The 14623-nt window shown below is 40.9% G+C and overlaps 2 protein-coding genes across 2 annotated transcripts in view; one reads left to right on the top strand and one right to left on the bottom strand.

Moving 5' to 3' along the window:
• The window catches only part of egln2 (egl-9 family hypoxia-inducible factor 2), an 18983-nt gene extending 14042 nt beyond the window's left edge, over window positions 1-4941 (bottom strand). The window contains exon 1 of the mRNA XM_076100273.1: window positions 4498-4941. The gene's annotated coding sequence lies outside the window, so the exon portion shown is untranslated. The remainder of the gene's footprint in view (window positions 1-4497) is intronic.
• tmem160 (transmembrane protein 160) lies at window positions 4557-8660 on the top strand. Its single transcript, XM_076100274.1, has 4 exons — window positions 4557-4857; window positions 5070-5094; window positions 6145-6237; window positions 6932-8660. The coding sequence occupies exons 1-4, from the start codon at window positions 4642-4644 to the stop codon at window positions 7279-7281; spliced, it is 684 nt and encodes a 227-aa protein (XP_075956389.1). The 5' UTR covers window positions 4557-4641; the 3' UTR covers window positions 7282-8660.
• Window positions 8661-14623: the final 5963 nt, after the last annotated feature.

A 14623-nucleotide genomic window follows, 5' to 3' on the forward strand; every position in this document is an offset into this window, starting at 1 on the left:
GCGTCACCATGCAAGTCAAACAAGGCTCATGTGATTGGTTATGCGCAGCATGCACTGTATGTTTTATTGTCGCTGAAAAAAGCAAGATGTGACCAAGGTTAGTGTGATAGCAGTTGACCCTGATGAAGTGCGAAGAAATGAGGAAAGGTAGTTTGCTTAAAGGAAACAAAGACACATTTTACCACCACTGCCAGAATGAGTTCATTCTCAAGTCATTTTTACACAAAGAGTAAAGTTGACAAGCAATGCCTCCAAGTTTTACCGCTGCCAAGCGACGAGGGCAGTCAGATATTCCTGTAAGAATGACACCATTGTTTTCATATCAATGAGAGATGAATGATGATTCAATATTTGGCTTTGACTGTAGTGAAGAATATACCAGGTTCCTGCAGTGCCCAAGGTAGTGTTTGAACAGCCCACAGCATATGAAATGCCTTGCATGGAGGTCAACATGATTTCATCAGACATAGGTGGTGATGTAACACACGCATACAAGCCCACACAAAGCATTAGCCCGCGATCCAACAATGTAACGGACATAAGAGTTATGGTCAGAATAAACAAGTCGCCTCAATATAAATCAGGGCTCCCACAGACCAAAACAGAAGCTGTACCGTAATAAAAGGAAAAAACAAGCTGGGAAACACACACATTCACGCACCTGCAGCATTAAATAACCCCGACAGCTTCCCATCCTGTATCCTGTAGTGTTGGTACATTATGGTACTTTTCCTCAAAATAACTCACAATGCAGTTTACATAATGAAAAATGACATCAACGGTATACCCGTGTATTCGTAAAAACGTATTTAGTTCATTTTAAACGTGTACTCTTGTATGCAGTTGACTCAGTTGTTCCGCAGTAACGTCTCTCCTTTAATTAATGTCAATAAATCATTTATCTGCTGACCAGTTAACACTTGAATTCAACACTTGTTTGTCCCAGGGACTGAAAAACAGTGTACTCTTTGCCAAGGTCAGTGCTCCCAACACAGCTGGCTGCAATCCCATAGACTGCGTAACGCACTAGTGCAGCTCTGCACGTATACACATCTCCTCCTCCTTTTCTCAATCCCTCTCTCTATCTGTCTCTCTGTCTCTCTCCCTCTCTCTCTCTTTCCTGTCGATGCTGCAGGACTCAAGGAGAGAGGATAACAAAGAGACATTCGAGACCTATAAGTAGATTTGCTTACTTTGTTTCTTCACTGTGCTTCCTGAGTTTTTAAAAGGCCAATATGGCTTAAAACATTTGGTGTAAATGTTCTTGTAAACAAAATATTTAAATTCTCAATATATTGTACTTGAATCGTACGGGGGTTTTATGTTTTTTGGACATGATACACAGGGATGAGGTTAACTGTAAACTGTGTGAAGGAAGGATGGTGTTTAAGCCAATAATGGGATCAAAAATCAAGTTGAAAAAAGGGCAGATTTGGAAAACAAGGAGGTGAGATTAAAAAGTCTAAGATGTGAATATGAAGTATTAAAGCTCTACAAAAATGGTTTCAATCCAGAATTATATCACTATGCCCATAACATTTAAAAAAAAGAAATAAAATCAAACAAAATATATGTAAAGAAGCATCATGATGACAAAGCCCGGTAATCTAGGCCTGCACAGTGAAGAGGAAGAGGATTTGTTGAGTAATACTGAGGAAATGAGAGCAAAGGGGGAAAGGAAGTGAGTGATACGGCTTAGTGAAGTGGTGAGACAGGAGAAGTTGAGGATCATGTGACACTAGTCCTCCTTACGAGCTCACAGAGATATAGATGCATGTTCTGTCTGCAGTGAAAACACCCACAGCATTCTGTCCACTTTATTGACCCTGAAGAACTGATAGTTCTAGAAATATCCATCATTAGTATCGGCACATCTTAAATATCTAGTTCCTATTATTAAATACATCTGCATTACATTGTGTAGTCGTGTACTTTACCTGATGAAGCTATTTCAGGTCCTATTTGTCTAATTATTTTTGTCGCTTTTTGTTTTTTATAATTTTGCACAATTAACTACGTTGCATTACATCTTCATTTGTTTTCTTTTCCGTTTAGCAATACAACTACTAAGTACTAAGTTGCCACCACATGCAGACATTTTATAAATTAAAAGCCCAGCCTAAAGCTGAGAGCAGCTAATGTCTGGGTTGAGATGAGACAAGCAATGTCACTGTATGGCTAAGATCTTCTGTCAGGGCAAATACCTACAGAGTTCACTAACATGACATATATTATATACAAACCCAGTCTAAGAACTGAAATATTCTAGTTCTTCAGTGTCGCTACAGTCAAAACACCGACACACTGATCATAAAACAACCTGTTTTATTGGTGACATTCAGAACATTGTGTCTCAAAACACAGAACATATTCAAGTTACAGGTTTTTGGAATATTTCTATTTTTGGACCTAATTAAGTGGGCGCATGAGTATATACGCAGAATAATATGTTTGTGTTTAAAATAAACGCGCTGTTTGAAAAGACACAGGCGGAATGAACCTGCACTGCCACATGTTCAGTTAGATACACGCACACAACCACAGAGGCCTTAAGGAAATAAAGTTTGTCCTAGACTACATCCTGGAGAGCCTGGACCACACCCAGTATTACAGTAATCTTATCACCACAGCATAATACAAACACATACTTTGGACAAATTAAAAAGAAACATTCAAATCAGATACCTCTGGTTACTTTACCAGGCAACAGGAGTACAAATAACTTTAAAAGGCTGATGATCCTTGCAGTTAATGGTAAGAATCACTACTCGAAAGAAAATCAGATTAATCTTCTGTTGAGCCTCACATGTGCCTAGATTTGGAGAAAACGTAAAACAACCCTTATTACACATGGAACATCCATTAACAGTGTGATTTTTAACATTATATTTGCGTATATGGAAGGGTTCTGCATACATTTTTCATATACATTTCAATACTGTATTTTCCCTTTTTTTCTCTAGAATACAAACACAATACAATGACTGTTATATCCCCAATTGTTCATATATTTGCATATGTACTATATGTATCAAAAATAGCAATGATTTTGTATTTCATATAATTAACAAACACCTATAGTATTATGCAAATAATATGAGAACGTGAGTAGGCATCATTGAAGCAAAAGTCTCCTTTTCAGGAATACACTGCTGCTGAAGATGGAAAATGTGTCATAATGCTGGATAACTTATCTGCATGTGTAAGCACAATGCATGTGTGCGTGTATATGTATGTGTGTATACAAACATCAGTCCCCCATTGTGTTGGGGACAGTAGCGTGAGAGCGACCAAAGGGTCAGCTGCACATCACATCAAAGATTTGGCTGTTTGTAAAAGACCCCACTATCAACACACACACACACACACACACACACACACACACACACACACACACACACACACACACACACACACAAATACATACTCCCATCTGAGACCCTGCTGCAGCTCTCTACGCTCCTCAAACTCAACAATCAGCTGTGAGAGGCGTGGCATTCTGGGTCCCGGTGGGCCAAAAAAGACAAAAGACCCTCAGGAAGAGGCTGTCCCATCATCCTCACTGAGGACACAGGTCTTTCCTTCAGACACACACACACACACACACACACACACACACACACACACACACACACACAGGTTCACTGGCTGTGCAACTATGGTTGTACAGTTTCATCACCATGTGTCTATTTGATGTGATTTCCATAAAAGGAGGATAATAGCTGTGTGTGCATGTTTAAACCTCAGATTACTTATTCACATCTCTCACAAACTCCTGATTGTCCCCTTCAAGTTCCTCTGAAGATATTTAAGATGTACTTGCTTTTTGAAAGGCTCCACTCCATGGGTTCACTTTATGACAAGAGCCTTTAAAAAAAGACGTGTGCTCCATTTTCTGTCTTTTGTATTATTCATTTTACTTATTTCTACGCCTGGCCAATTCCTCTTTTGCCTTTGTGTTTGTGAGCTTATTTTTAAGTTGAAATAATTGCATTTTGTTTTTTCCTGTCCGTTTTGTATGGAAGCCCATTTCCAACACTGTGATGACGAACATAAAGATCCTGTAAGTCATTATAATGAGAAACTTTCTTAAAATAATGACTTACTATCTCATAATTATACTCTCTTAATTATGAGATACTAAGTCATTATTTTGTGAAAGTTTCTCATTATAATAACTGACAGGATTTTTTTTCATCACAGTGGCAGAAATGGGCTTCCATAGTTCTGTACTGCTTGAAAATTGCAATAAAATAAATAAATAAATCTTGAACTCGTCACAGCCTTGTACTCTGGCGCCCTCGGGTGGCGCGTCTATGTAATTGCACATTATGTTTTATTATTAAAGGGGAAATGTCGACAACAAACGTCACCTACAAGACAATAAATGAAAAGATAAATCAGCTGTGGTTAATAAGAACTAACTGAACTTGTCTTTGATTCCGATGCGTTCATTTGCCTTCAGTCGCACGATGGCGCTGAATTCATTCCGCTCACCTTTTTCACAGCATCGTGCTTTCCGGGAGACTCTTCCGGGTTTTTGTCGTTGACCAATAGCGTGAGAGTTCAGAGTGCACGCACAGGTCGTGTTGTGCTTCTAACTTGTATTTCGTGTCGCTGTGCTGGAAGGCACGTAATGTGATGGCGTTCTTGAGTGTATTCATGAGACGGCACTTGCCGCCGGCCGTGTCCCACTTCGCCCGGACAGTGACGCTGGTCCGTCCTCCCGCAGCACCGCTGAGGAGGCTGCACGGTTCGTCCCGACTGCGGCTCGGAGAGAAGGACCCGTGGGGGAAGATCCGGGGTCCGGAGCAGCAGCAGTACCAGCTCACAGACCTGGACAAGGCGGACGCTTTGGTAGGGAACTGTTCATGGTGGAGGGAGCTTTTTAAACTGTGAAATAATCACAGCTGCTTTTACTTTCGTTACTCCTTTCCTGATGCAAATTAGTATCACAGTCACTATACACCCACAAGAGATACGTTTCTTATAATACAACTTGCATCACTGATTAAATTAGAGGTTGATGTTCTTAATAATATTCTCCATTTTTATTTATTTTTTTACAGATGCTGAGAAAGTCCCACGAGACAGGTAACCTGACAAACGTCATGCTGGACATGTGTCTGCATTAAACCCTGAACCTCGTACATCCACGTTGATTATGTGCATGCATCATTTCGCAGTTGCCTTGTAGGTGTGGTACCTATACTACTTACAGGAGTGACAAAGCGACTCCTTAAGGGCCAACGCTTTAAAGTATGTTGCCTTTCTGACCGTTTGTTTTTAGTAGTTCTGTTGAGCTTAAAGGTGGAGCGACTTACACCACAATTACCTTTTATCTTATCAGTTTTATTTTCATTAGTACGTAGAGATTGGTGATATGATTTAAGTCCCTGCATAACTCCACCCAGTGAGGCCCCGGACAGCCAAATCAAATAGAGGGCCCTAAAAACAAATCATCACAAGATATTAGTATTTAAATGGATGCTTAGATACACAGTGCATGCATACACACACAAACAAAAGTTGCACACGCATGCATGCACATCAATGCTGAGTGTTAATTAATGCCAAGAAGTAGTTGTATAAGTGTGCAGGGCCTTTAATTGACTGACTGCTTTTCAATCAATCAGTCAAATGTACTTTATATTAGGCCTGTAGTTAAAAAAACAACACCTTTGAGATAACAGATATCTCCCAATCTTCTCTTTAATGACCCCATCTTTGCCTAAGATGTTGTTGTAAATACTGCAACATTGTCCTCAGGTTGCACTTATTTGGATGTGCACAAACCCAGCTCTGTCCCGATTACACTTCTTCGACTATAAACATTTATAGTTCGTACTATTCTGTTTGTCCCAGTATACTGTTCTTGAGTTTACTTAATTTAGTCACAGTTAACGCATAACCTGCCTAGTAATAGTATGCACTGTATTATGAAATAGGGACACAGCTTCTTATCTCGGTATGCTTTTTACAAGTCTTAGAATAGTCCAACTTACCACATGGTTTTGATAAACAGATCATCATATGCATGCAAACAGTGTGACTGGTTCTGGCTCTCTGCACAGATTTCTGGTCTGGCCGTAATGTGTCTGCCGTTTATTTCTGGCTTTGACTTTTTTTTTTGTTTTTTTGCAGGATTCCTCTCGTGGTTCAGGAACGGTCTGCTGGCGACCGGGATCGGAGTCATCGCATTTGTCCAGAGCGAAGTGGGACGAGAAGCAGGATATGGTACGGGCTCCAACTCGCTGCTTTATGTACAGCAGAGCTGCAAATCAGTGCACGTGTAGCACCAGCGCTGTGGTAGCAGAAAGGCTTACTGCTAATGTATTCACAGCTAGTGGATTCAAGAAAAATAAAAAAAGGTTTGAAAAAAAAATCAATAATACACATTTTATGTAAGTATAGCATCTGCACCAATAGCTCTTTTTATCCTAAAAATCTATTTCTAAGAGAACCTTGCAATAGATTTTATTTTTTGATTCAGCAGATGAATAATTTCACAAGAACTTCTGCAATTGACTGAAATTCACGAGTTAATAAAGAGCTGGTGTCCTTGATATCTAGTTGTAACCGATGTCATGTTTCCCTGAACAAAGATTATTTAAATCATTCAATAGTCACCGAGTTTGAGGCACAGCAATGTGTGAAAAACCATCAAAACAAAATGTGCCAGCTATGGTACTAAATTGAATCTTTACATTATGCAAGTCTGAATAAAAGCATTACATGATTTACAATTCGTGAAGATCATTCATGGGCACACCAGTAGAGATGCTTATGTACTTGTATTCTATTTAAAATCATTTTGTGGATAAACTTCTGAGATTATGTAGACGCAACCTGCCTGCCTCCAAGATCTAATTACAGTGAGAAAATGAACGTGATCTCTACAATTATTCCGCGTCACTCTGTCTTTCCTCAGCCTTCTTCATCCTGGGCGGGGTGTGCGTGTCGTTTGGCGGTGCCTCGTACATTGCCAGCCTTTTTGCCTTGCGGAGGATGATGCTGCTGTCTGTGCCAGCGCTGCTGCTCCAAGGCGCCGTGGTGGGCAGCGTCGCCCTCTTCTGGCTCTGTGCGGTGTCCCTCTACATCGGCCACCTGGAGGTGGAGATCATCCACGATGGGGAGGAGGAGGAGGGGGAGGGGAGGGGAGACGATGAGGAGGAGTGCCGGGAGTGCCGCGAGAGGCGCGAGCACCGGGGTTACCGTGGCTCCCACGGCGGCAGACATCACGGCAGGGAGGACAATGACGGCAAGGGGCCGAACAAGTAGACACCTTAGAGGGAAACGGTGTGTGTGTGTGTGTGTGTGTGTGTGCACGCTAGCGAGCAAGCAGCCTACATATTCATATGTAGACTGTGACTCCATCAAAGATACAGACTTATTGTTCACCGTTATATTGATGTAAAGATTATTGTTTCGGTGAACAAAGACTTTCAGACCTTTTGCTCAGAAACATTTTGGTAGTTGGACTACCTTCACTTCTTTCTTTTTTTTTTTTTGTTGTAAGATTTATTATCAGATATATTCAACGCTGCTTCACTTGCATTATCAATCGGTCGGAAAATATGTATTGACTTGTTACTTCCAACGTCAGGCGGAGTGCAAAGATTCACTGAGAACGTCTTGTGTCTGTTAATATAAGTTTAGTTTTCACTGCATCGTATGCATTTATTACTCAGCCAATTGTTGTTGAATGCCGTTTGTCTTATCTTGTTCGACATGATTTACTCCGACTACTTGAAATTTTTATACAAGTCTTGAAATAAAACAAGCTGGTTGTGATATGCTGTGAGATGTAGAAAGAATGATCGTACTCTGTGCATGTTTCAGGTCTGTCTTTATCAATCAGGGCTTACAATGATTTATGTTTTGTTTTTACAGAGGATACCCCGCTACGTATGTGTGTTTTTTTTTTTAAGGGTAATAGCACTTTTGTCAGTTTGTTATTGTTGTGACTCTAGATTTTTAAAAACAAAATCTATTTTTCACAGTTCATTCTGTGGCTATATATCTGGCTTTGTACAGTACCTAAATGTAACCATAAACCTTTTTGAGTGAATTTCACACTATCTGGTGTTCACTGTAATTGCTGTTAAAATGGATGTAAAGAATGGGTCGACATTGATGATGCCGAGTTTGTGTGTGGGGGGGGGGGACATACGGTTCACTTTTGTTTCTCTTATGCACATAGAATAATAAAGCGAGAAGATATCGACGCTGACACGGGGTTAAAACTTCAGTGTGCATAATTTGCTTTTACATTTAAATAGAGCTGTGGGTCAAGATTCACCAGGTAGATGTGAGGGTATGAGAGGATTAGCCAGAACAGAAAGACGCAGGTCTGCTTCACAAAGTAATATCCATATTTTCACAACTAGTCTAATATTAGCTTTTCTAAAATAAATTCTGGAGGATTGTACCTCAGTAGACATTGCTTCATTTTAAAGTGCGACAGGGCCAAAAGGTGGGGAGTTATTTCAATGGCCTATTGTTTTTGGTCATTTAATTCATTTCAAATTAGTCGGGGAATATTCACCACTAAGGTGAAACCTGAATTATGACCTGATTTTGATTATTTTAATTTTTAAATTAGATCGTGCATATTCCTGAATACCCATGTTTAATAAAATGAAACCAAACGGACACAACTTTGGGGCCTTGTAGAATTATTTTATTATATAATGAAGTTTCCATTTACAGCGGAATGAGTTCACTGTACGTGAAGGGGAGTTTGGAGTTGGTTGCAGAAATACACAGCATTCATAAACTATTCAGGAGCCTTCACCTGTTTCATTCTAAAATATTTAGAAATTATTTTCTGCCCTCACATACACTAAAGAAAACAGGATTTAAGATTTTAAGTTTCGCATTTATATTAAAAACCCCAAAAGGGGAAATTTTCTTAGTGTATTTAGAGCCTTAACTCAGTTGAAGTACCATGACAGTGAGAACAGCCTTTCTTCTTGTAGATCCTCTCGAGCGCTGTCGGGTTGGATGAGGACCGTTGGTGGACAGCCATATTCAGGTCTCTCCAGAGATGTTCGATCGGGTTCAGGTTCAGGCTCTGGCTGGACCACTTCAGGACATGTTGGACGGTGAACCTTCAGCCCAGTCCTCCGGTCCTGGACCAATAGACCAGGTTTTCATTGAGGATATCTCTGTAATTCGTAAACACCGCCACAGATGGATGGCTGGATGGATGGATGAGGGGTGCTTGGTTTCCTCCGGACATGTTCTATCTTGGATTCATCAGACCAGAGAATCTTGTTTCTCATAGTCTGTGAGTCCTTTAGGTGCTTTCATCATGTGTCTTTGACTACCGTCTGGTCACTCTGCCATAAAGCCCAGCTCGGTGGAGAGTTGCAGTAACGGTTGACCTTCTGGAAGTTTCTTCCATCTCCACACAGGATCTCTGGAGCTCAGCCAGACTGATCATCGAGGTCTTGGTCACCTCTCTTACCAAGCCCCTTCGCCCCTGATTGCTCAGTTCGACCAGGCAGCCAGCTCTCAGAGTCCTGGTTGTTACAAACTTCTACCATTTAAGAATTGTGGATGTCACTGTGGTCTTGGCAACCTTCAATGTAGCAGAAATGTCCTTGTACCCTTCGCAAGATGATCTATGCCTCCACACGATCCTGTGTCTGAGCTCTGCAACCAGATGCTCTGACCTCATGTGTGCCTTTCCATTCAATCATCCAATCAACTGAATTTACCACAGGTGGACTTCAATCAGGGTGTAGGGACATATCAAAGATGATCAAGAGGAATGGGAGGCACTGACAATAAAAGGTGTGAATTAGAAAAAATTAATTTCTTTCCATTTGCACAGGTACAGTACAGTACACTGGAAATGTTGTACATATCTCTCAGTCAGCATTTATATAAAACAAATGCAAAGAAAGGCAGTTAAGAAGAGCAAAATTGAAAAGGTGTGGAGAAAATGTGGATCTCTTTAGATCTTTAAAATAAATCAATCAAAAACCCTCATTTGCACAAATAAAGACCTCTACTTCAAACACATATTTCATAAGGAATTGTATAATAAGCTGCTCATCTGCATGAACTGTATGAATACATGAAGTGAGCTGAGCAGCATGTGGTTGCTGTGTGTGTGTGTGTGTGTGTGTGTGTGTGTGTGTGTGTGGGAGTGTTGGTGATGAGGGGGCTTTGTCTGTGATAACTATCACTGACTGGGTTAGGGCGAAGGTCTGCGATATCTTGCGGCCATCGACACAAAGTGTTGCTGTTGAGACTCACCTCAGAGTCACCCTCTCTTCCTCTCCTCCTCTCTCCTTTGCTCTCACTCTCCTCTCCTCCCACCTCCCCTTCACCAATTCCCAGGGCGTTCCAATGCAGTTGTGTTTCACATGCAGGGTGTGTCTACATGGCTGCTGCAGTGTGACCAGCACCCTACCTCCCCTCCTCCAGCCCCTCTCCTCCCTCCTCTGCTCTCTCACTCAGATCCTCTTCTACCCTTTCGCCCTCGAGTCCTTACTTTCTGGACTCCTCACGTTCGCTTCTCCTCCCCTCCCTCCCTCCCTCCTATCCTCGGCTCTCCTCCGTGGCTGCATCTGACTGCACAGCTCTGTTTGGCATGCAGGAGGCTCCTGAGGCCTGGCGCGTCTAAAGGGCAGGGCGCCCAGAGGCAAGAGACGCGCCCTCACTGACAAACACCATCCACCCCATGACCCGAGCCTCAGAAACCACAACAGCAGCCGTAGCTCCAAGTCCAGGTCGAACCTCATACATCTCAAAACCTCAACTGCACATCCACACTCCCAGCCCTGGAAGTAGGAGCCGTAACCTCTGCTTATTTTGAGACGAGATTGCTCATCTGCTCTCAGGTGTTAAATGCCACACCTATGGATCAAAGCATCTGCCTTGAGACCTGCATTAAGTATGGATTTGGCCTTCTCCTGGCTGAGAGGAGAAAGAGGAGATTGTTGGGAAACATTGACATAAAAAGTAAAGGTAGCAGAGGAAGGATGGAGGAAAGACAGAGTTGTGGAGATGTAGTGAGCCCCATGTCAGGTGAAAGCTGTCTGGGTGTCTCCCTCCATCCCTCACTCTATTATTCCTACCCATATTTTTACTCTTTCAAATTCATTTACATGTGCGAAGGTATTTCCCCCGGGAGCGCGACTCCAATTCAGGGGGTAAGATAAGCCATCAAAGTCCGTGACAGAGAGGGCATATGGGTGACTCAATGACAGGCTGAGTAGAAGACAGTCAGGAGAGCTGCCATGACTTGTGACCACACACACACACACACACACACACACACATACACACATGCACATTGACACAAATAGTGCACTGTACAAGCCCCACCTTAACTTTGCTTTATAAAGACTGTACTCCACAGAAAAGAGGATATAAAGACAAAAACCAGAGGTTATTGTGCAGCTCTGTCCCAGCACATCAGCGCGCACACACACACACACACACACACGCACACACTTATACAGTACGTACGGTTTTGCACGTACAATGGCATTTTCTCCCCAACAACTGCTCTTGTTTAGTATGCGCTTCCTTTGGTCTTGAGGAGGAATGATCCTCACTCTAATGAACTAGGGCCTGCCACTTGAATGTAAAACAGGATTTAACCCGTCTTCAATGTCAGAGCCCCTCCCTGGGGCTGCTTCAGACAACACACACACACACTTGCAAATTCATGGAGATACACACACGCGCAGACACACAAGCAAACCACCAATGTACACACACACACACACACACACACACACAGTGATGCATGCCCGCATATAGTCTCTCATAAGTGAAATGCTCTCCATGTACTCGCTTCTTTCTTGATCATTTCACACGAGTTTGAGTCTTTGTTAAATCCAACACACTCGAGCGACGTCCTGCTTCATGCCAGGGTTGCTCTCACCTGCTCCACATGTTACTTTTTTTTAATAAAGGATCAATATTATTGTGTGTTATTGTGTGGGTAATTGTGGTTCGTCAACTCCAGGGATATGAAGGATCGCCACATAACTACTTGCAGTGACGTCTTTTATATTTATTCTACCACTGATTTGTCTCGTGTGTTTGTTATTCTTGGCTGTATGTTGTATGTGAATTTATGTTAGTGCAGGTATAGTGAAAGGCTGTATATAAATGTCCCTTATATGCCATCAAAGAATGAAATATTGATGTGTTGTGAATGAGATGCGCGTTAGCAGCGGACGTTAAGACTAACAAATCTACTGTATGCAAATGTCGTGTAGAACAACCTTATTTACCTTAAAATATGTGTCCCACGGCCACGTGATCTCTTTGAATCACACGTGAAACCTTAATTAACTGTAATGCCATTTCATGTATCTTAATGGCTGAGTTGATGTGCCGCGCAGATGCAAGAAAGAAACAACAAAGCCTTGAGTTGTGCTCCTCTACTGGAATATTTTATTGTTATCGTCATCTGTATCACTGTTTTTCTTTTTACAATTTGTTCATTTTATTTGATGAGTGGGTGGAATATTCACAAAGATGGGAGGATCATGTTCAAATTCACAGTGATGGGCAAGGGGTTAGCTATTTAATTAAAAGAAAAAACATCAACATACACACTTGGACAAGCATACACCATACACACAGGTTATACCATTAAACACCCGAGAATATGTGCGCTCACACATGTGACAGCGACAGTATGGGTGCGTAGTGCATGTCGGATCTGAACGATTAGAAATGTTTTTTCTTCTTTTTTTCTTCCCACATAAACTGAGACCTCAAATCAGACAGTCGACCATAATCTCAATTTGATAGCAAAACAAAAATAACTTATATATGTCTGGCTTTATGTCCTCATTTTAAAGACTTGGTTTCCAACAGATTAGATAAAATCACGTGTATTTTGATAACACCGTAGATCAGTTTGAAGGACCTTATTCCAAAGTGCTAGAAAGCTATCTGATGTTTATTTCTGAGAATTTTGATTATTGTGTTATTTTCATAATTTTTCAATAATGCATTCAACTGTATTGAAACCAACTTTTTGTCCAAAAGTGTCACATTTTCATATTTGTAAAATATAGCATTTTGGATTTTTAGACAACCACTGAATTGTTTGTGACTCACTTCAGTTCAAATGCACTGTTAATAACATCCGAACTGTAATATATATATTTTTTTGTTTGTTTCTGTTTGTCTTTTTCAGTCCTGAAATAAATTCCAATCAGTGAGAAACTGAAATGTAAAGTGTTTTATATTCCCACTTTGAATTTTAAACTTTACAGTTGACTAAATTGAACCGACAGCATTATCAGAATAATTCTGTTTATTTTTATTGACCTCTTATGGTCGCCTTTTAATGACCACATTTGGTCTGTTTATTCATCTGCTTTTTTAAAATGACCATATATCCCTTCCACTCCACTGTGGCCGGGCTATGATACGAGTGACCACTCTTGCATTGTTTTCTGTTTTAACAGGATCACACAGTAAGTGTTAAGTGATGAAGTGCTTTGAGTTCACACCAGAACAAATTTCAGTAAGTGCTCAGTAAGACACACAACAAAAAAGCACTTGTGTCCAGCACCATTCCCCCTCCTAAAAACATTTTCAGAAATATATTTTTTTTAGAGAATAATAAAAAGGTATTTGGATCACATTGTACATCCAATAAAACAATGTTATTTTGTCTGTCTAGACTCATTTTTCACATCCTTCCATCTGTTTTATCTGGTGAAAAGAAATTCAATACAAACCTTAAAAAGAAAAAAACAAGAATATGGCTTTCATACACAAACATAACCGCAGCATCATACAGAATATACTATATTTAATACTCAGTTAAACAAATTGCTCTCCTATAATCAAACAACAGAAATTGCGTCCTGTCAGCATTGCATTTTTTTCCCTTATATATAATGGAATGTCTGGGACTACATTATTCATATTTTTGTCCCAACAGTGTGCTTTAAGTATGGCTGACTGATGAAGATGTTTTTATCGTTATCATTTTGAATCTCAATACAAAAACGCCAGAGGGCTTTCTCCGTCTTTTTTAAGGGAAACCCTATAATCATATTCTCACCTGGATCCCAGTGTGATAGATGATTTGTATAATACTGCAATAATAAAAATGTATATTCCAAAGTCGCTTTCATTCCTACAGACAAGTGTCCATCTCGCTCTACAGGCTTCAGGGTTAATTGGGTTAATCGGAGTGACAGTGAGGAGGATGTGAGCTGAGGGTCTTTATGGTTTTGTCTCTATATACAATATGGCTTCTCTGAGTGGAAGAGACACAGAAATCAACACAGTCATCTAGAGAAAAACACAGAGCAGAGTTCATTATTGTTGTAGAGACGGAAAGTCTTGAGGGACAACCAGTCAAAAGTTTCCATGTCCCGTTTTCTCTGAGAGTCACTGTCACTTGTCCACAATGGACAGACACAATAATTCCCTATGGCAGCGACTTGTCACATATTTTAAATCGCAGTTATTCAACTCATTGTCCAATTAGTAATGTCCTCAGAGGCTTAATGTCCTGCCACTTCTGTCTCTCCTGCCCTTTTCAATGTCTCTCTTTCTGGTCTGTCACTCTGCTCCGTCTTTCATTTTTTATCTTCTCCTCCCACCTCCTCCCGTCTGAGTC

Source organism: Anarhichas minor, unplaced genomic scaffold, assembly GCF_050575085.1.
Source record: "Anarhichas minor isolate MPS153535 unplaced genomic scaffold, ASM5057508v1 ptg000026l, whole genome shotgun sequence".
NCBI classification, from domain to species: domain Eukaryota; kingdom Metazoa; phylum Chordata; class Actinopteri; order Perciformes; family Anarhichadidae; genus Anarhichas; species Anarhichas minor.

Bases quoted from the DNA above. Each gene is read 5' to 3' on its own strand.
- tmem160 (XM_076100274.1), top strand. From the start codon at position 4,642: ATGGCGTTCTTGAGTGTATTCATGAGACGGCACTTGCCGCCGGCCGTG. The intron at 5,095-6,144 runs GTAACCTGACAA...GTTTTTTTGCAG, and splicing joins GAGAAAGTCCCACGAGACAG to GATTCCTCTCGTGGTTCAGG. The intron at 6,238-6,931 runs GTACGGGCTCCA...GTCTTTCCTCAG, and splicing joins GGGACGAGAAGCAGGATATG to CCTTCTTCATCCTGGGCGGG.